A 21,295-nucleotide genomic window follows, 5' to 3' on the forward strand; every position below is an offset into this window, starting at 1 on the left:
GGAAAGCAGAGGTGAAGCCTAAGGTGCATGTTCAAAGGCACTTGTCAAAGTTGGGGCCACGAAAGTAAGGATCAGGAGTGACACGTGCAGTGTCAGAGAGGTGGGACAGAGAAGTATGTTATTGGTAACTCCAGGGCAAGTGGCTACACACAGCAGGACAGGAGGTAAATAAGGTGAGGACTTTGGGGGTTGGGGAGAATCAATGAGATGTTAATTCTCATAAAGGGATTTCTCTTTATTCCCAGCACATATGTACAAAGAATGAGCACATGTATGAAGGAAAGTCAAGCCCAGCTATAATAAACCAGTATAGGAGAGACAGAAATAAGAATTGGACTTTCTAGGGCTAAGAGTATAGCTCAGTAGTAGAGTGCTTGCCTAGCATGTGCAAGGTCCCAAGTTTGATCCCCAATGTGCAAAAAAAGAAAAGAATTGAACCTTCTTCTGAGACATGCATACTGTCATTTTGCATTCCAATATTGCAGTTAGGTCTAAGTCTCTGTAGTTCCACAGGAGGTGACAATATGTCTGATGAGTATTGGTTTTAATTTTCAAAAGACAGAAAGAGTGAAGCTACTGCCATAGATCCAACCAGACATATTTCCAAGATTCCAAACTACCAGGCAGAGAGACCATGAAGAACAGGGCACTTTTGCTTTCTCTCAGGCCAGGATATGCATAAAATGATCAGGCTATTGTTAAAACTTGTGGCCACTCATGAGGTTGTCTTAACCAATGCATAAGGTCACAGTCTAGGTGCCCATGATATTCAATGTTCTTGCACATGTACTCTCATGAAGGAAGATGGATGAGAAAGGGCATTTTGTGATATATTGACGTGCCTTCACATGCTGTTTAGGCAGAGAGTAGATGCTGGAGTCTAAGGCATTGTAAAAGACATTTCCTTTCCTGGATGTGAAGGTTCCTTCCAGCTCTGAGATTCTCCAATCCCAGAGAATCATCACTGAGAAATGGGATGTAGGAAAGTGTGATATCATGAGAGAAGCTGTACTTAAAACCACATGTGATAAAGGAGTCCATCAAAAGAGACTGAATGCTAGGCTGGGAATATAGCTCAGTCAATAGAGTGTTTACCTCACATGCACAGGGCCCTGGGTTCAATCTCCAGCACCAAAAAAATAAAGAAAGGGAAAAAAGAAAAAGAAAAGAGAGACCAAATGCTGACAGTCCTTGTAGAGACAAAGAAAAAAGTTAGTGGTTCCCATCTATCTACCATAATTACTTTCTACCTATAATGCCCAGGCATGTTGCAGGTGTGGTCATGAGCCTCAATCACTGGACTTGAGAGCAGGAGAAACAGAGGAGGCTGTGGTTCCTAGGAGGGAGAACTGCAATCCTGGATCTGTGTAGAAATGTAAATGACTCCATTTTGCTCTGAAAGGAAAAGAAGTTTTTGATCAGATACACGTACATTTCCTCACACTCAAAAATAAAGTATACAATGTTCAGCAAAACCTGAGAAGCAGGCATTGACAGTTTATATAATTCGCTTAGTCAAGATTCTCTTAGTACTTGGCAAGTTTTAAATCAAATTCATAAAGTCCACAAGATAAAAAGCAGGGGAGCTCCAGTGGCGCAATCGGTTAGTGCGCGGTACTTATAAGATAAAAAGCAGGAACTCAATCTGCATCATTCCTAATAGAGGTATGTAATTGTAAAAAAAAAAAAAAAAAATTTTTTTTTTCTTTAGCGACTATCATTTATTGGCATTAGGTGCTGTACTTATTTATAAAGGAAATAGTAATGACCCACTAATTCTCTAAGTTGATTTTCTAGTAAAGGGGTTGGTTTTACTAGGATTTAACAACAAACCTTGGTACAGCATCACCTAAATTGGGTCCACGTTTGTGACTGTGAAGCAAAGCCAAGCCCCTGGCCCACCTAGGTTCTAAGCTATGATCGCAATCTGATCAAGATTTGCTGTGATCAGCTTGAGCAACTAGTATAACCCGAGGTAGGAAATGACCTCACAAGACATGATAATTATTCTCATGAAAGAAGATGAACAAGAAAGGCCATTTTGTGATGTACTGAGGTGCCCTTCAATGAGGTTCAGTGGAGGCTGGCTGACAGCAGGGATCATGTCTGTCCTTTTCATTGCTCTCTTCCAGCTGCCAGTACAGTTCCTTGAACACAGCAGGAATTTCATGCATACTCAGTAATTTTATTCTTTCCTCAATGTCAAGAACCTATAAATCTCTTTTTCTTCCTTCCCCTTTTCCTTATTCCAAGTCCCATTTTCCAAAGGTATCCACTCTTACACAGTTCATGTTATGAAAAATGAATTTAGAAGGAAAAGGATTTTCATATGACTGGGAAAGAAAAATCACTGTCAAAGTCAGAACTACAAATGACTGTAATTTGGAAACAAAGGGCCACATTCCCACAGAAGTCAACAGTAATTCATAATAAAAATATGGCCCGGTGAAAGACAAATCAAGATCACCAGATCATCGACCTAGAAAAACACACCACTCCCCTTGCAAGCATTATTCACAGTATGCATTCCCTTTGTGGTGGGAGTTGTCCCAGGTCCTCTACAATCCCCAAACTAGGGTGGACCCATTTCTGAATGGAGTTCAGAGTGGCAGATACAGAAAACAAAACCTTCAGGAGTTGTAGACAAGAGACTGTCTCCAGCTCCCTAGAATTCTTCCCTATGCCTCTCACCTTGGGACCTTCTTCTCCAGAACAGAAAGCCAACTCCAGTCAGAACAATGGTGAGGACAATGGCCCCAAAGACAGCTTTCATCACCAAAAGGATGGATTCCGATTCTGCAAACAAGCAAATGAGGAAAATCCACAACTGTCCATTCCCTCCTATTAGCTTCAGGGACTTTTGTCCCTGTGATCATCAAGAAATCCCATCTATTTTTCTTCTTCTTCTTCTTCTTCTTTTTAAATTTTATGGTTCTGGGGATTGTACAGTACAGGGACACTCTACCACTGAACTTCATCCCCAACCCTTTCTATTTTTCATTTTGAGACAGGGTCCTGCTAAGTTGCTGAAACTGGCTTTGAACCTGTGATCCTCCTGCCTCAGCCTCCTAATTTGCTGGGACTACAGGTATGTACCACTGTGCCCGGCCCAACACTACTTTTTTTACTGTCACTTGTTATCAATCTGATGGTTAATGTACTATGTGCTTGTGGTGTTTAATTTTTAAAAATTTTTAATTGGATTATAATAATAAATAGCAATAGGTATAATACACATAAATAAAACTCTGGGGTTTTAAAAACTCTAATGATTTGTAAGAGTCAAAAAGAGCCTTGGGACCACACAGTGTGAGAACCACTGACTTCAAAGACCCATTCTAAAGCACAGTGGGTTGGGCAGTGATCCACCCTCTCTCCCTGAAAGCCAGCATGGCTTCCCACTCATCTTCTTTCCTTATTCTCACCCTCCAGATAGCCACCACCTGGTCCTTACCCTGAGGGCCCTGAAGAACCACATGGAGGCCACAGTGCTCAACATGGCAGGAGTAAATGTCCCTGCTCTGAAGATCCAGTTCAACTGACACCCACGTCTGATAGGTTCCATCCCCGCTGGGAAGAATGTCTCCATAATCCACTTCTTGGATAAGTTCTTCCCCATTTTTCATCCATATCATGGAAATTTCTGGAGGGTAAAATCCATAAGCTCTGCAGAAGAGAGTTGTAATCCCTGGAAAAATTTCTTTGCGACTTGTTCTGACCAGTGGGGGCTCTAGGGGAGAAGAACTATAGTTAAATAGAAATGTCCTGGATACTGAGCAAACAACATTAAAACTTGGCAACTGGGTTTTCCAAATAATTTTCTTCATTGCAGGAAACATCTAAAACCAAGAATAACCCAGAACCCAGGTTCATCAACAACAAACTTATTTATTGTATACTTCTATTAGGGCAGTGTGCTAGGAAATGAAGAAGGTGGAATTGAGTCACAGTCTGTCACGTAGCTTTGAGTATTTGGAAAATGTGTTGGGATTACTTACTGTTAACCTTTGAAATACCTTTATGTATCAAGGAAAACCAAGCCATAAAATGTGTAAGTGATTATTTCTGATAAATAATTCTATGAGAGATGGGAGATTGGAACTCAACATTCCTTGATCTCAATTCCATATTTAGTGGTAATAAGTAACAAGCGTCTCAGCTCACTTTGGCTTCAAATTGCCTGTATGCTCAGGTTGACACTTTGATGACTGTCATCAGATACAAACATATGTATTAGTTTATGTCATAGTTGTGTCCCCAAAAGGGCTACAGAAATGGAAATTGTAGAAGGGCTCCAGTGGTGACAACAAGGAATTGTCCTTTGTGACTTTGCTTCCTCATAACTACTTTTAATTTTCCAGATGGTGCTGCCCATAACATTTCTGGCTAAAACCAGGTCACAGACCCACACAGAGACCACCTGTACCATCTGGAGGACCGATTTTCTGCTCAACTCCAAAAATTCACCTCTTCATTCACAACTTATTATCTGCCACTACTGATACAGGGAAGAGCCTTCAACAACACATTCCTTCTTTTTCCTGAGGCATGACTTTTAGATGTAGAAAAGGCTTTCAAACATTACATATAAAATATAAATGCCATCAGGAGGGACTGTTTATTGACAGTTCCTATAAGAAATTAATCTGAAATTCTTTTCTAGGCATTGACCAAATGGGTTGAGACCCCCTTAGGACGCAGATGGTAGATAGAGAAGAGACTTGGAGTGGGGAGCAGTTCCTTGAGGTTGAATTTCCCACACTCTTCCCACACCACCCCTCAGGCCAGAGGATTAACCATCCAATTCTAATCCGTAGCAACAATACTCAAGGTTCCCCACCTTTTCCACAGTGAAGCAGGCCTGGCAAGTGGAGGTTCTCTGCGTTTGCAGTCAAAGGCTAGGAAGGTCACACATCAAGGTCAGGAAGAGTCCCACACTGCCTAACCTCGGCAGAAACCCTCTCAGTGATGAAGCATCCTATATATAACCCTAGGTTAGCCATGGATTTCAACCAGATCCTAAGCTGTCAGACATTCCTCAGTCAGGCAACAATCATAACATTTAATATGTGGACAGAGCTCCACAGCTTACAGAGTGTTTTCATATACATTATTTCATACCAATTTCTGTGAGGTAGGCATTATTACACTATTTATTTTACTCAAGATTATTGCTTTGCTGGTCTGGCATTGATTAGCCTTCCCCCTTTTCTAACATCAGGAACCCCTGCTGCCAAACAACAACATATTTTGGAAGACGATTGCACCCTACTCCAGCAAATACCCAACTAAATTCCCTCTGCAACCATTGTCCAAACTGCTCGCACTGGTCACTTTTTCTTTGCTGGCCCTCAGATCTAGTCCCTGACTTGGGCCCTGCCCAGTGCACCAGGGACCTCAAAGTACTCCTGTGACTTGTTGGTTTATTTATTTAAGTAGCTAATGCTGAGAGAGCGCCGCCCATTCTTTCGGAATGGTGCAGCCATGGGGATCTGAGCTCTGGCCTGGAAGCCATTCACAGCTTGGTTTTGACTCCTCAGACCCCACTCTGCCCTGATTCCTGCCCTCAGATAGCTTCCCTCTTTGTGCTTGAGTCACTTTAAATAAGTTTGTCATTCAGCTAATGAGGGGGAGAGTCCCAGTCAAACTCCTCATCTGCCTCCAAGGTCTGTGGTTTTAGACAGAAGCACTTGCTCCTAACTGAGGCCCAGACACCTCCTCCATGGGACTCCAGGAAAGTCCCTCCACTGCAGATTACTCCTGTGGGAATGAGCACATCGTGTCTAGGAGTTTTCTGCAGCACAGTGCTGACATAATTTATCTTGAATAAGATCATACATGAAAAGTTCTGTATTAACTAGAAGCCGACCAATAGAATCATGTCTTTGAGGTAGAAGAAAAGTTCTTTAGGGAAAGGAATTACAGCATTAATCCTCCAGCAAAGCAAAGACCCTCAGTTGCCTTCTTCATAAACTCAGATCTTTTACTCAAAATGGGATTATGGGGGCCATTAACTCTTGAACAATTTGTAAAAATCATCCCACCTCCAAAAATCTCTTCCAACTTACCAATGACAGGAGATGGAAAGATTTGCCTCACTGGATCCCCCAAGACAAGGTGCCCTTGGAGGTACTCCAGTCTGTCGAGACAAATGTAATTGCTCAATTTTGTCAAGATGCTGCTAAAAAAATAACTAGGGAAAGTTCTCAGAGGGAGTTACATATCTCAATAGTGCAGTAACAGTGACAGATTTCAGCACAGGGTGAATGTTACCTACATAGAAAGTTAGTTATAAAACCAATTTTGCAGGGAATTCTCTTTTTACCTGTTCTTAGCAGGGTATCTTTGCCATACTCCAGGAATCTCTTTAGCCAGGCAATGCATTCTTCTTCGAGCCAGTTCTTTTGATATTGTAACTCATGCGGATTGGCCTCCCATGCCCGTTTGGTGATGTGGGCCACATTATCCACAGCAATCCAGGAGAGGGTGTCTTTATTGAAGATGATGAAATCCTGACCGTCATATGCATACTGGAGAAATCCCGTGGTGCTTCCATCCTCTAGCAATTCACAGCCAATCATTCTCTGGTAAGTGTGAAGCCCTGGACACACACACACACACAAGCATGAAAGGGCAGACACAGGGCAGAGGGGGCTTTCAGGTGATGTGACTGGAGCATGATTGGAAGCATCCTCTGCTCTGGTTTACACCACCCCACAGGCCTGGAAGGCACTGCTGGGTCTTCAGGAGGTTGCTGTTACATAAGCCCACCCATCAACAGGTACGTGGGGAATACCAACTGCATGCCAAAGCAACGTGATAACTCCTGCCCTGGGGAGTTAGCCTACCTTGGGAATGATTAGTTAGTAAACTTTGTGGCTATTATGAGTGCAGTGAAGGAGAAAGACAGGCAGAAACCAGAAATATCTCCGGGAAAGTTAATGTAGTAAGTCATGCATAAGCAAGCAAATGGCTGAGCCTGGCCACCAGGAAAAGAGACACAGTGGGCAAAATGTAGAAGGGAGAGGAGAAGACACATCAGAAGGCTAGATGGCAATGAGACGGGGTTGGGAGGGACAGGTGATGAAGGGTTACTGGGGAAGAGGACAATTTGGAAGGTGCATAGGACAGATGGTAGGCATTGAACTCCATCAACCAAAAGCCATAGAGGGTGCAAGTCACCAAATGCTCACATTGGCCCCCGGCAGCCCAGGGCCTCTCTGCTGGGAGGGGACCAGTGAGGGAGCTCGTTCATCTCCACGCAGTCACACCTGAGTGATTGTAGTGCCTCTGCAGGTGCCTCAGCTCCACCTTGAACATCTGCTGCCAGCCCCTGAGCAGCTGGGTGTACCTCTCCCAGTGATCAGGCGACAGGTTCTCTGCCATCCATGGGGCCCGCGGCTCCTTCTGCCGAGTGACACTGTCGTATGTGGTGATGGGGTGTGAGTCCACATACCCAACTGAGATAAACTCGGGAACCCCATGGCCAGGATCCGAAAGGCCCAGGCGAAAATACCTCAGAGAGTGTGTCCCTGGCAGGAGGCAAGGAAGAAAGACATTGAGAGTCCCAGAGAACTCGAGGCCACACACTATATTTCACTGACTCCCCACCGGGGCTCCACACTCAGTGGCATCCGTGACTTATGGGCCCCAGATGCTATTTCCTCTTAGAGAATTCTAGAATTCTGGGAAGTAGGACCTGGAAAGCCCTTTAGAGCTCTAGCCATGACTTGGAACCTTTCTTGGTCAGGTTTGGAATCTTAGGATGAAATTTTTTAAGTAACCTGAACTTGGAAGCAAAGGATAATATGCTGTTCTAGTGGGGGAAGGCCCAACACCACTTGTTGGGGTTTCCAGGGGGCTGCACCCGAGGGAGCCCCAAGGAGATCAGAAAACCATGATACCCCAATTCCTTGTTTTACCAACCAAGCCCCAGGTGGATTGAGAAGGACCCCTGATTCCACACACATGCATGCAGCACACACATCAGGTTAGGCAGAGGGAAATCCTCCATAAGGACTTAAGCCTTCTGAGAAAAAAATTTGTTTTTTTTTGTTTTGTTTTGTTTTGTTTTGTTTTTTAATTTTTATTTTTATTTTTTTAATTTAATTTTATTTTTTATTGTAAACAAATGGGGTACATGGAGTAAAGGCATACCATTTGTGTAATCATAAATTTACATACGGTAATGTTGTTTGATTCATTCTGTTATTTTTTCCCTTTCCCCCTACCCTTCCCACCCCTCTTTTCCCTCTATACAGTCCTTCCTTCCTCCATTCTTGCCCCCCTCCCTAACCCTAAAAAAATTTGTTTTTTTAAAAGCACTATGCTTTTCCTGTTATACCAAATCACCCTCAGATATCCATTTTCTTATTCTTTTTCTAGCTTTCCTTCTGGCTAAATATCACTATAAGGATTACAGTCACAGCTAAGGGTTAAAAGTCAGCTGAAAGGAGGCGCTGTCACTGAACTCAGTTCTTCCAAGGTCACGGTCTACTGGAGACAGACAAGGTGGTTTCAAAGTGGTGCAGTACCTGCTGGCCTGGGGTCTGTGCTTTGTGCAACCTCAGGGGAGACTTTCCAGAGAAGTCACCGTCTTAAGGGACATCTTGGGACAGGTAGGAGGTAAGCAGGCAAAGGGACAGGGAGGGACAGAAGGGAGAGAAGTGGGAACAGGGGAGACCATGCCTGTAGTCAGTAAGTCTAAGAGAGCAAGGTGTGCTCTGGGAACCAGAGAGCCTCAGACAGCTGTGCACAGCATCACAGAGGGGCCTGGGAGGTAAGCAGAGCCCAGCCGAGAAGGTCAAGGTCCTCCGTGCCATGCCATGCCTTGCTGTGCCTAAGAGCTGGCAGACAGAAGGCACTGAGCTCCACTTGCTGTTGTCAGGAAACACCCACCTCAGCCTTTCCTCTTGCTACCTCCCACCATCTGCCCAACCAAAATGCTTCCCAGTGCTGGGTGTGGTGGCGCATGCCTCCCAGTGACTTGGGAGGCTGAGGCAGGAGGATCTTGAGTTCAAAGCCAGCCTCAGCAACTTAGTGAGGTCCTAAGCAACTCAGCAAGACCCTGTCTCAATATAAAAAATAAAAAAGGCCTGCGAATGTGACTCAGTGATTAAGCACCCCTGGGTTCATCCCTGGTACCAAAAATAAATAGATAGTAGATAGATAGATAGATAGATAGATAGATAGATAGATAGAAGAAAAACAAAATAAATAAATCCTTCCCAGTCATCAAAACTCATTTCCAAAGACTCCTGGGACCAGCTCTGACAATTGCGTGGCAGAGTAGAAAGGACGAATGGAGATCCACATAGCCAGAGATCCATATATTTAAGAAGAATAAATCAAGCAAACTGTTAAATATGTCCTACCCTCTGACCTTTAGAGATGGCACTTTATATGATCCTGATGGACAAACTCAAATTTTAAAATCTCAGACTTTGTGAAGTTCTAGACCTGAATGTGGTGGCACAGAAAGCTGACCTGTGTCCTCCGGCCCCTGGTCCTCAACCAGGGACCCGCCTCCTTCTCTTCCCACTTCTAGCTCCATCTGGCCCTGCCAAGGGCCTTGTGCTCACGTTCACATGCTCCTGCTGCTCTCTCACTCAAGCTCTGTCCACAAATGAGCCCCTTGATCACCCCTCTAGTCCAGCAAGCCTCACAAGCAGCACACTCCACCAAAGGGTGGAGATGCTGGACAAGTGAGGAGGCCTCTGTCAACCCACACGGCCAAGTGGCCAGGCAGGGGGCTCGGGGTTCTGGGTACACCCCGTGTGGCCTGGAGGGGAGGGGCACAGATATGGGGTCACACCTCCCCTCACCTCACAGACTCCCTGCTCTGGGAGTGGGACGTGGACAAGAGAGGGCCAGCATGAGGCTTCTGAAGTGTGGGAACATCAGGGGCTTCTCTGGCCTGTCCCATGACTGCACTAGACACCACTTCCCCAAAGTCTTTCCAGATTGCTCAACTCCACCTTGTCATCTGCTTTGGGAACTCCCCCAGCACTCCGATCTTTTGGTGTGGTCCTCGTCACTGCAGAGAACCTGGTACCAAGGTCAGGCTCCTAGTCCCCAGGCTGAGTACATTGTATAACAATGTTCATTCCTTCTTCATTTCTAAACATATCGTTAAGAAAAACATTCCAAACTTTAAAAAATCGGCTCCCAAAATGGTTGGGTTAGTTTCTGGGCAAGCAATTTGGTCTTTTTGTTTTCTCTCAACCACCTGCTATCATCTGGATCTTAAACACCCCCAAAAGGCCCCTGGGGTTAAAGGATGTGTCCCCAGTGTGTCATTATTGGGAGGTGGTAGAACCTGTAAGCGGTGGGGTCTAGAGGGAGATCTTAGGTCATCAGGGGCATGCTCTTCAAGGAGATATGGGGACCCTTAACTCTTCTTTCTCTTTGCTTCCTGGCTTTCATGAGATAGGTAGCTTGCTCCACAGTGTGCCCCTGCCATGATTTGCTGCCTCCCCAGCGGCCCAAAAAGCAACAGGGCCAATTGATCATGAGCTAAAACCTCTAAAATTATGAGCCACAATAAACCTTTTCTCTCTATAAGTTGATTACCTCAGGTATTTGTCATAGTGAAGGAAAGCTGACCAACACACTGTTTATGAAAGAATTCATAGTGTGTGGATCATTTTGAGCATCAACCAACCTCAGACCAGAGTTCCCTTATGTTAATTACTAGAGGATTGGGGATGCTCTGAGATGGAACCAGACTTCCCAGTCTCCTTCTTCCTGATTATGCCAGTTCTGTCAAGCCAGTGTGAGCCTCTCTCTCCCTGCTGCTGGAGTTGGGATGGGCAATTTGCACAGTAGGTGGTTCCCTTCCAGAAGGCTTCATCCTGCATGTCAGCAGCAATTCTGAGCAAGATGGAAGCCGGTCTCTCCCCAGGGTGGGCAGTATAAGATCTCCAGTGACCCTTTTTACTGCTGTGACCTCTTACTTCCTCCTTTCTCTTCCTGTGGTGGATGGAGCTGGGGTTGGAAAGAAAGACAGCAGAAACCTCTAGGCTGGCATGAGTCTCTCTTCATAAAATGTTGGCTCTTAAGAAACAAGAGCCAAAGATTGAAGCAGAAGCACGAATCCTATCAAAAAGCCAACAGTTATCATAGTCTGCCTTCTATGCTGCTTATCTTTACCTACTTCTCTATCCTAAGGCTTTTAAGAATTGGGACTTAACTCTTTTCCTTTGCATTTCCTACAAGGTCTAGCACAGGGAGCTTGGCACATGGTAGGAAACTGGTAAGTACTTGGAAGATCAAATTGTTGGTGAAGCACTTTATTCCTCTGCTTTGGAATAATTAAAGATGCTGAAATGAATATGAATGTATTTATCCTGGAACTTAAAGTTTTAAAATACTTTTCATTCAAGGGAAGGCTAGTGCATAGGGAACCGAGTGGAAATCCAATTGATATCTGATCTGGAATCTGCAAAATGTGGCTATGCTTGAGCCTGCTACTGCTTTTGAAGCAGCCCTGTTTCTCCACATCTGGAAAGATTTTGCGGCTACTCTGGAGGTACAACTGTTCAAAGTGGGAGGCCAAAGGGAGAACAAGTCATGAGCGTTAGTTCTCACACTTTCTTAATATCCATTTATATATTCAACAGAAAGTGAGTACCTGGCAAGTCTCTTAGGCCCTGAGCACACACCAAACAAAGCAGATAAAAATGTCAGCCCACACAGTCTACTCTCTGGTGGGTGGAAGGGGAGGAAGGCAGACTATGTAAGTGAAAGATATATATATATATATAATACATATATACATATATATATATATATTTTAAGTGTGATGGAGAAAAATAAAGCTGCAAAGAGAATGGGCAACACAATCTGAGACAGGAAGTTCTCCCCAAAGGCGACTTCTGAGCATAGGCCTTCAGAGAATGAAGAAGGCTGCCTGGTATCTGGAAACAGCAGTCCAGGCAGGAGGGACCATCAAAGGACCTGAGGAAAGAGCAACCTGGCCCGTTTTGGAAGCAGGAAGAAAGCCATGGTTACAGCTGAGACAGTGAAGGGGAAAGAAAGAGGAAGGAACCATTTCCACAGTTATTCATAAGAAAAACCTTCATTGAAAGCAGATTCTAAGAAAAGAATGGAGAAAGGAGAAGGAGGAAGGTGTTGGGGGAAGAGTTGGGTTACCAAGCTAAGTTGGACTGTTGTAGAACTTCTCCTGGACTCTGGAATTCTCGTAATGATATCTGGGTCGACATTCTTTTTGCCAATAAGCAAAAAGAAGTACTAACAACTTGAGGCATTATTTTAATGATGGGAAGATTTATTATGTTTCCTAATATCTCCCAATACAATATTTTCAATTCAAGTAATCTTACTATGTTAGTTCATCACTATAACAAAATACCTGAGATAACTTATAAAAAGAAAAGGTTTAATTGGGTCTCAGTTTTGGAGGTTTCAGTCCATGGTGCTGTTGTTTTGGGGCCTGTGAAGAGGCAGTACATCATGGAAGGAGTTCACTGTAAAGAAAACCTGCTTACATCAAGAGCCAAGGAACAAAAAGAGAGAAAAGGACTGGATCCCACAGTCCCCTTTTGGGGGGATGCCCTCCATGACAAGAAGACCTCTCACTAGGTCCACGCTCTTGAGAGTTCCACTGTCTTCCACTAGCACTACCCTGGATACCAAGTCTTTATTTAACAAATGGGTGTTTGGGGAACATCCAGTCTCATCCAAACTATAGTACTTAGTTTCTTATAAAAATATAAATTTGTAAATGTTTGCACTACATAGAATTAAAAGAGGTAGATAGAAATAAATTCACTACCCTGGTCTTTTTTCGGCCTCAATCTCAGTCCAGTTCCTGGTTTGGGAGCAGTTGTTCTCCACCAGCCAGCCTTGACTTCAAAGGCTGCTCAGCCCCTAACGGCTGGACTCCGTCTGCCAGGCCGCCTGCCCACCTCTCATGCAGCCTGTGTGACTCTGCTCCAGGACATCACAGCCATGGGCCCTGTTACCATCTGGTGGCTCCACAGGTACAAGTCACACTTACTCCTTAGTTTGACTTCCAAAATGTTACTTTGCTGCAATGGGATGTCAATTGACAGATGTGAAGTCAGTAACTCAGATCAGAAAAGATTGGGAAAAGTCCACGTTATCCTCTCCCTCACTGTATGTTAGACGTTGTGATAATTTACATCCTACCAACATATGTTGCCCGGATGTTCAAATTTCTAACATCACTATGAAGGCCAAATCGCTTGAAAAGACTAACATGACCCCACAAAAATTTCATACAATTAGGTCTAATCTTCTGAGTTGTCTTCTTGACCTGATACTTAAGAAATTGGGTTATCTTTCCTTTTCATGAACATATTATCAGCATCAGCTTACTGATTGAGCTGAAATCTCTGATTTAGTTTGGTCTTCTGTCCAGGCCAGGCCAGCCAAGCTGCTTCTCAAAGGGCATTTGCTGTCCTGTCCCATTAGCTGCTGATAGACATTGCTGGAGAGCCTGACCAACACAACCAGACAGCTCCCACACCAGTGTGACGGCCACTTTATAGTCCTAAATTATGTCCCTTGGATTTGTAAAGTAGCCGATTGGCCATTTTTACAAAAATCTGTGCAAGAATCACTGAATTATAAAATAATTGATCAAGTGGTATCAGGTATTCATCCCCAGGGGCAATTTACATTTATCGACTATCTACCAGATCTGAGGAATTGTGAGGCGTGTGAGGAAGAGGAAAACAATCAGATACCAGCTCTTTCCTCCAGGAATTTGTGGTATTGTTGGGAAACTAAACACATGACATAAACAAATGCAGTGCAGTAAAACACACAGCAAATGCCACTAGACAGGTACCCTGGAGTGCTCCCACTGCTCAGAGGACAGAGACCCTGCTCTCCTATGAAGTGATCACAGGGAAAAGCTCCCAGGAGGAGGTGGCAGATCCGGCGGCCTTCAATGAGTCACCATGGGCAGCTGCATCTTAATCACAAACATCAAAACTGTATTTATTTATTGAGCAAGTACCAAGTATTAGGTAGCATTCCAAGCCCTTGACGAACATGGGTTGTATTTACTCTTTACATAACCTTTTGAGGTAGGTCTTAAAACTCCATTCCACAGATGGAAAATGTGTGCAGAGAGATTTCAGTAAATTGCCTGAGATCATCCTCAGAGTCCATAAATGCAGGAACTGGAAATCACAATCTGAGCTCTCAAATGGGAAGCCCTTCTGCCTTAGGCCACCCAACCCACACTAGAGGGTGTGTCAGGGGTGCTTCCCCTCAGGCTTCTGCCCTTGCCCCCCAATCATCACTGCTCTCTCCCGCCCCCTGGTGTCAAGGAGGACTCGCTGTCTCTGATCTCCCAGTCCCTGGGGCCCAGGCTCCAGGCTTTCCCTACAGGTGGCAGTGGGTCCTGACTGTACACCAAGTCAACAGAGTCCAATTTATTTGTTGTCCCTCCCAAGGAGACCAATGCCTTAATAAGGTCAAAATGATTACGATTCCTGGGAACTACTCTGGAATTTCAGGCATGGCGGGAATGTGGGGGAGAAGTGGATGGTGATATTTTTAGTTAAGAGAATCTTTGGACACTTCTCAAGTAATGCAGTGATGTGGATGGCTCTCCAAGCAGCAGGAACTGCCAGTCCCCTCTCTGAACAACTTGTCTAATAACAGGAATTTATTGGGAGCCTATAAGTGCTAAATGTAGCAGTTTGGCTTCTCAGTTACTTTTTGTAGGCTACTGTTTTGTTTTGTCTTTAATTTTAGAACTGGGGAGCAAACCCCAGGCCTTCAGTGCTCTATTACTACTGAATTACACTCCCAGCTCTTCTATGTTTTTATTTTGAGACAGAGTCTCACTTAGTTGCCGGGGTTGGCCTTGAACTCTGGTGATCCTCCTGCCTCAGCCTCCTCCTAGCTGGGATTACACGCCGGGCCTGAGGCTGCTCTTTCCAAGGTTAGCAGCACATTATTTCATGAAGGTCTTATTGTTTTCTGAATTTCCAGCAAGCACAGTTCTAACTGCTAAGGACACAGCAATGAACAAATCCAAGTCCCAGCCCTCTGAGCTACTTTCTAGAAAGAATATTGAAAATATACAAATATAGAATATAATAAGATCAGGTGGTGATAAAAGCTCTAAAGAAAACAAAGCAGAGAAAAGAGAATGCAGGGACTGTTGATAGCTTAGATAGAAGGACCGGGAAAGGCCTCTCTGAGCAGGTGACATTTGAGCAGAGATGTGAATAGAGAGAGGGAGGAAGCCATGGGAAAAGAACCTTCCAGACAGCAGAGTAAGCCCAAGTCCTTGCATGTTGGAGGGACACTGTGTGCACTGTAGAGCTTTGGAGAATGAATGAAGGAGTTCTGCTAGTTTTTTCTCTGTACCCTCTGGGTACAATGATGACCATCCATCTCTTATTTCCCAGAAGAATCCTAATTTTATAAACCTTATGCTTTTTAAGTGATCCACTGAAGTTGTAACAAAATGTGATTTGTTATGTATACTCTTGAAAAGTTTTCCCTAATAAATATAAATTCAGGTGTCAGAAAGAATGTACTTTGCAATCTGTCTCAATTCAGGCTTCATAAAATAGAAGTGCTTAAAGAGTTATGTGTTTGACCTTTAATCTAGGCTCCTTCCTCCAATTCTTGGCAATCCCCTGGAATAAGAGGATTGAGGTCAAGGGAAAATAAACAGGTAGTCCAACTGGTGAAAAGGAAAAACCTATGAATTAGTCAAATTTCTCAGATTTAGATAGATTCAATGTCAACCAAGAAGAGGGCCTTAGGGGAGCGCAATATTGTCTTGGAGACATTTCTATTGCATGTGCCTTGGCAACAGCTCCATGGAAACAGACTGAAGTCTAATAAAGTCTATAGCAAATGCCCGTATTTTCTCATGTTAACTCTTTGAACTCAAGGTCATTTCTGAGCAGATAATCTACAAGTCTGTCTTCTGACACTAGCCCTGTTGGCAGCGTAGGGGACTTCTTCACAATCAGTCCTTGTCTCTCAAGGACTCCATCATTCATGAAGAGCATTGATGCAGTAGATTAATACATCCATAAATTTTTGAGTAATATCAAGAGGCCGACCTTGGTTGTGTCAGGATGAAACACACAAACCACACGTGGCTATGCAAGAGAAATCCCGTGCATGCCCCCGGCCTATTACATCCACCCACATCGCTGGTTCACAGTTTCACACAGGCTGACATGAAGAACAAGATGAGTTGTAAAAGCTTGAAATACCTTTTTAAAATACCAGTTCTGCAACCACAGCAAACCACTGGTTTGAATTTTCAGTCATTATTGCTGCTCAAGCTCTCTACGACCCACAGTCAGATAACTTCAATTTCTTAGGGACTTTTTTTTTTAAACATAAAATTCACCCTGGAATGGGCTGGGGAGATAGCTCAGTTGGTAGAGTGCTTGCCTTGCAAGCACAAGGCCCTGGGTTCAATCCCCAGCACCGCAAAAAAAAAAAAAAAAAAAAAAATTTACCCTGGAAGTATCTATTAAGTTCCGACTGGACACTAGGTAGGGCCACGGGAAATAAGAGAAAAGTGAGACTCTCTCTCTCGCTGCTTTAAGGACAGCCTCACAAGGAAGAGTTTAGAAACAGAAAAATCACAGAACTGTGAACAAGAGCTAGGAGAACACGAAGCAAGAAATAGTCACCCGAAGGTTGTGGAGTTGCTGAGAGTAACACACTGAAGTGATAAGGGAGTTATTTTGACCTTTCCTAGAGTTGTGACCCCACACGCTGTGGTGTCTGCTCTCTGTGTTTCCCCATCTATCCATGGAATAGTAGCACTTATTCAGGGCTAGCAGTGGACACAAACGTCAGGTAGGCCAAGTCTCTTCTCGTAACCCCATGTCCCCTCCCTTTAATAACCCTTAAAGCTCAGGAATATTCAGGTTCCTGGCAGGAAATGGCCTTCACCCCAGATGGACCCCATTAAGGAACCTTAATGAAGAGACACCTTATACAGGTATGGGTAAGGCTAGGGAACAACAGTTAGCATCGATGGGAAGCCATTACCACTCTGGAGTTGAAGAAATCAGAAGAGCAGGTCGAGTTACCACAGCCCAGTGGGAGCTGGAACCCTCACGAAGCGCCATTCAGGTAAACTGCGCTGGGAAGGATCGGAGAAAGGGGAAGGCGTACGAGAGACACATCTCGCCCTCTCTTTCCTCCCACTCTGGTCTCTCCACTCTCAACGTCTTGCACTGGCAAGCCCACACAGAAGTCAGCCAGTGAGAGAGCCTGGGTGATGATGCAGTCACCTCCAGGACACTAGCAGGACAGAGAAGGAAGGAATCTAAGGAGTCAAAAGGAGAATAACCAGCGTGCAGGGACCTCCCCCACCCTTCATGACTTGCTCATTTCATTTTCCTTTCCACCAAGTACCCAAGTGCTGAGTGTTCACACCCAGGAGCATCACAGTATTGTGGAAAAGCCTGGACTAAAAGAAGACCTGTGTACAATTCAGACGGCTCACTCCATAAGTTTAGTCCATCTCTCCAGGCCTACAGAAAAAAACAAGGCCTTTTTTTTTTTCCATCTAAGTTGCCCAGACTGGCCTTGAACTTGCTGGTCCTCCTGCCTCAGCCTCCCGAGTAGCTGGGATAACAGGCATGCACCACAGCACCAGGCCCTTATCTTTAAGTGAAGATATTTCTTAGAGCACCAAAAGAACACATGAGAACATCAAAATGGGATAATTTGTTTAAGGAACATTGTTCTATGTTATTGGAGAGTTCCTCGAGGAGTGTATGTAGATAATATATCAACTTCTTAAGTTCTAGAAATATCACCCTTAAACTCCTTTCTCTCTTCCTCTTCCCATCTTCTGTCTCTTACCCTCACCCCCAATGTTTTCCATTTCTGACTTAAATGATGAGACTGCCTGGATTACATTTTCAAAGAAGCGGAGACTATATCTGTCTTGTTTGCTGTTATAGCCCCCAAAGTGCCTAGCACACAGTAGGTCATCAATCAGTATTTGTAGAATCCATACACAGATGACTTGAAAGAACTCCTTCCTGACAGCTTCATCACCACCAACTGGGGTGGGGGCCAAGTCTGAGTTCCGGATCCCCTTCCACCTCCCTCCCCCGGAAGTGCCAGCACTTAGCCTGGAGAGCCGTTGCTTAGGGCAGAGAAAGTCTGGTGCTTCCTGTCACCCGAGGGCCCTCTCCTGTATTGGGGGCAACAGAAGGCTTCTGCTTCCCAGTGACATGAGTCCCCTAAACAATGAAAATCTCTTCCTCGATTAATGGATCAATGTTTTCTATGCCCAGTAAACAAACCCAGAGTGCGTTTTTATCTGTCTTGGATCTCGAGTTACAGGCAGGGCTTGTGGGGAGGAGGACAACGACACCTGTGAACACTGTCCAATGCCCCTGGAACTCCGACTGCAACCCCATGAGATCCACTAAGTTAGAGAAGAGGAGAAACACAGGTTAAAGGATATGAGCAGAAAAGAAGGGAGGCAGCTCTGAGGAAAGTGAGGCAGCTACCAGGAAGGACTTTCCAGTTTGGGTTGCCAAAACTCAGAAGGTGGTGACATCAAAACCCTAAAACATATGCAGACAACTGTTCAGCATCCACTGCCCCTTCAAGTCCTAAGTGAAATGCACGTACATTTCTGCCCCTCGCTTCTTCCTTTCTCACCACAAGTTTTAGGAAGCAAAGCCCACCTCAGAGGATTCGGATACTCACGGGCATGACTGTGCCTCACCACGAATACAGTGATAAGAGGCAACAGGAGCACCATCGGCCACCAGTAAAGTCCTTTTCTTTCCGATTGATTCTTTTAACCAAAACAGTGATGGGTCCCTGTCGATCCTGTCTCCTTTAGAGAACCTAAACTCCAGGCTGTATTGGGTAATTTAGCAACTGAACAGCACCCAGGGCCCTCTGCCAATAAGAACAGGGGGAAACAGAAAGCATCATCAGTTGCTAGGTAGAATAGAGGCAGACAAATTAATGCCTTAATTTTTAACCCTTTGTGGGTTTCAGACATTGCTTGCTCCTTTTGGTGTGTCGGGTCTTCACCCTTTCCCAACTTTTAAATATTTATCAAGCACCGTTTTGTGCAAGGCATAGGGAAACAGAGGTTAATAGTACACGGTTACCAGGGAACTCAAGTGGCTGCCTTTGCCACTTCCCTGGATTTAAATTGTACCCAAGGATCAATGAGAAAGTCACAAGTTCCCAGATTTTGGAACTCCTTCTTTAGCTGCCTGCAATGCTATAGTCCATATGTCTGAGAAAGTGTGTCACTCAAAGTGTCCCATAGTTTTTAGCTTAAGTCTGTGTTCCCTGATGCTGTTGTACCCAGCATAGTAGGCTCCAAAAATCCTTTTTGAAAAGGGCAAGGAAAAGGCTTAAGAGACTTCTAAGGGTGGCCACTTGGCTTGCTCCATCAGCAATCCCCAGGATCAAGCTGTGACTACACTGTCATCAGGAGCACATGACAAGTTGGAAAACAACAGCTGAAGCTGGTCCAAGAAGCTGGGGAACAGGCCTAGACAGGAAAGAGGAAGTAGAGGTGAATGGGAGAGAAGAATGGAGAGGCAGGCGAGACTGGAGCTAGGGCTCCGGGACCTGGGTTTGTATCCAGTCTGCATCCCAGCTCTTGACTTTGGCAGTATCCCAAATTGCTTGGTGTCTTTGATTTGAAAAGCAAATCCCAGCACGTATTTCACAGGGTTGTTGAAGGATTTCATGAGGTTCTGTTTGCAATGCACTTGAGAAGTAGTGGAACCAAACATATTGTTTTGCAAACCCTTCTGCAGGCTGAGTGATGCACTGCCCCAAAGATGTTCCCATCCTAATCCCAGATCTTGTGAATATGCTACCTTCCATAGCAAAAGGGGCTTTGCAGCTGTGATTAAATTAAGGATTTTGGGATGGGGAGATTATCCTGGATTATCTAGGGGCTCTGGTGTAACCACAAGGGAGGGAGGCAAGAGGGTCAGAGTCAGAGATGTGAGGAAGGAAGCAGAGGTTGGAGGGATGCCATTACTGAAAAGGGGACGTGAACCAAAGAAAGCAGACTGCCTTGAGAACTGGAAAAGAGCAGGAAAAGATTCTCCCCAGGAGCCTCAGTGGGAATCCAGCCACCGACATTTCAATATTTAGCCCATAAGATCTAGTTGCAGAACTTCAGCCGCCAAAGCTGTAGAAGAGTAAAGGTTGGGTGGGGCTGGGGCCCTGGCTCAGGCGTAGAGCGCTTGCCTAGCATGTGTGAGGCACTGGGTTTGATCCTCAGCACCACATAAATAAGTAAATAAACAAATAAAATAAAATTCTATAAAAAAAGAGTAAACGTGTGTTGTTTTAGGTCACTACTTTACGGTGATTTTTTTACAGCAGTAAGAGGAAACTAGGGTCTTCCTTTTTCCAAAAGACAAAAAGAAACCATAATAATGAAATTAACATTTGGCAACCTCTAAGCACCTCCTTGCCCTTCCCCTCTGATCAGTATTTCTTTCTTCCTTTGCTCTTCCCTCACACATATGGGCACCCATGTGCCCCTCTTAGAGACCCCCACATGTCTCTCCACAGTGCTGGAGTTCTATGCCAGTTTGTTTCCCTTTCAATTACTGTTAATATCTTGTCTCCCAAATGCATATTGTACTATTTGAAAGGAGATATAGGGGCTGGGGATATAGCTCAGCGGTAATACTTAGTTTAGCATGCATGAAGCCCTGGGTTCAATTCCCAGTACTGAAAAAAAAAAAAGTATGGTGATTATGTCTCTCGTTTTTAAGTCATTTCATTCTAATTTCTAATTAATAAATTCAATCTGGAAAATACACAAAAAAATCAGAGTAGAGTGTGTCACTCAGATAAAACCATCATTGGTATATTTTAGTGTGTGTCTTTTCAGTGCTTTTGCTGTGAATATACATGTATGTATATAAGCACAACTTTTGGGGTTCCATATTCCTAAAGAGGAGTTTTACATCCTGATACTATTTTGTAAATTCTTTTTTAAGTTGATATTTCCTAGGATAAGTATGTGCTTTTATGGTATAGCTTTCCTCTTCTTTAAAGTTTTAAATAAAAAGATTCAATCAGGATCAAGATCTTGAAGGACAAGAAGACTGCCTCACTAAGCTGGGACCCTCAAGGTAGCCAGCGTCCTTGGCATCCTCTTTGAGAAAAACAAGCCCTACCTCTGAGCAACTCTCTGCCCTTGAATTTCAGGCTGCACTTCTCAAGTGGCCTGTGCTTACTTTATTCACTACAAATTCCTTTGTCTTTGACTTTTTAATACCTGATTCATTGT

The 21,295-nt window shown here is 44.3% G+C and overlaps 1 protein-coding gene across 2 annotated transcripts; it reads right to left on the reverse strand.

Moving 5' to 3' along the window:
* Positions 1–221: 221 nt before the first annotated feature.
* On the reverse strand, positions 222–18,883 carry LOC124962201 (major histocompatibility complex class I-related gene protein). Of its 2 annotated transcripts, none has more exons than XM_047521385.1 (6): positions 18,718–18,883; positions 7,272–7,532; positions 6,326–6,601; positions 3,455–3,643; positions 2,692–2,796; positions 222–1,395 (listed from the first exon to the last, which is right to left on the reverse strand). In XM_047521385.1, exons 1-6 carry the CDS (start codon positions 18,770–18,772, stop codon positions 1,337–1,339), a joined length of 945 nt encoding a protein of 314 aa, XP_047377341.1. In that variant the 5' UTR covers positions 18,773–18,883; the 3' UTR covers positions 222–1,336. The 2 variants fall into 2 exon arrangements, with proteins under 2 accessions (XP_047377341.1, XP_047377340.1); XM_047521384.1 differs by having other exon boundaries at positions 3,455–3,730.
* Positions 18,884–21,295: the final 2,412 nt, after the last annotated feature.

The sequence above is a fragment of the Sciurus carolinensis genome, chromosome 12, assembly GCF_902686445.1.
Source record: "Sciurus carolinensis chromosome 12, mSciCar1.2, whole genome shotgun sequence".
In the NCBI taxonomy this organism is placed as follows: domain Eukaryota; kingdom Metazoa; phylum Chordata; class Mammalia; order Rodentia; family Sciuridae; genus Sciurus; species Sciurus carolinensis.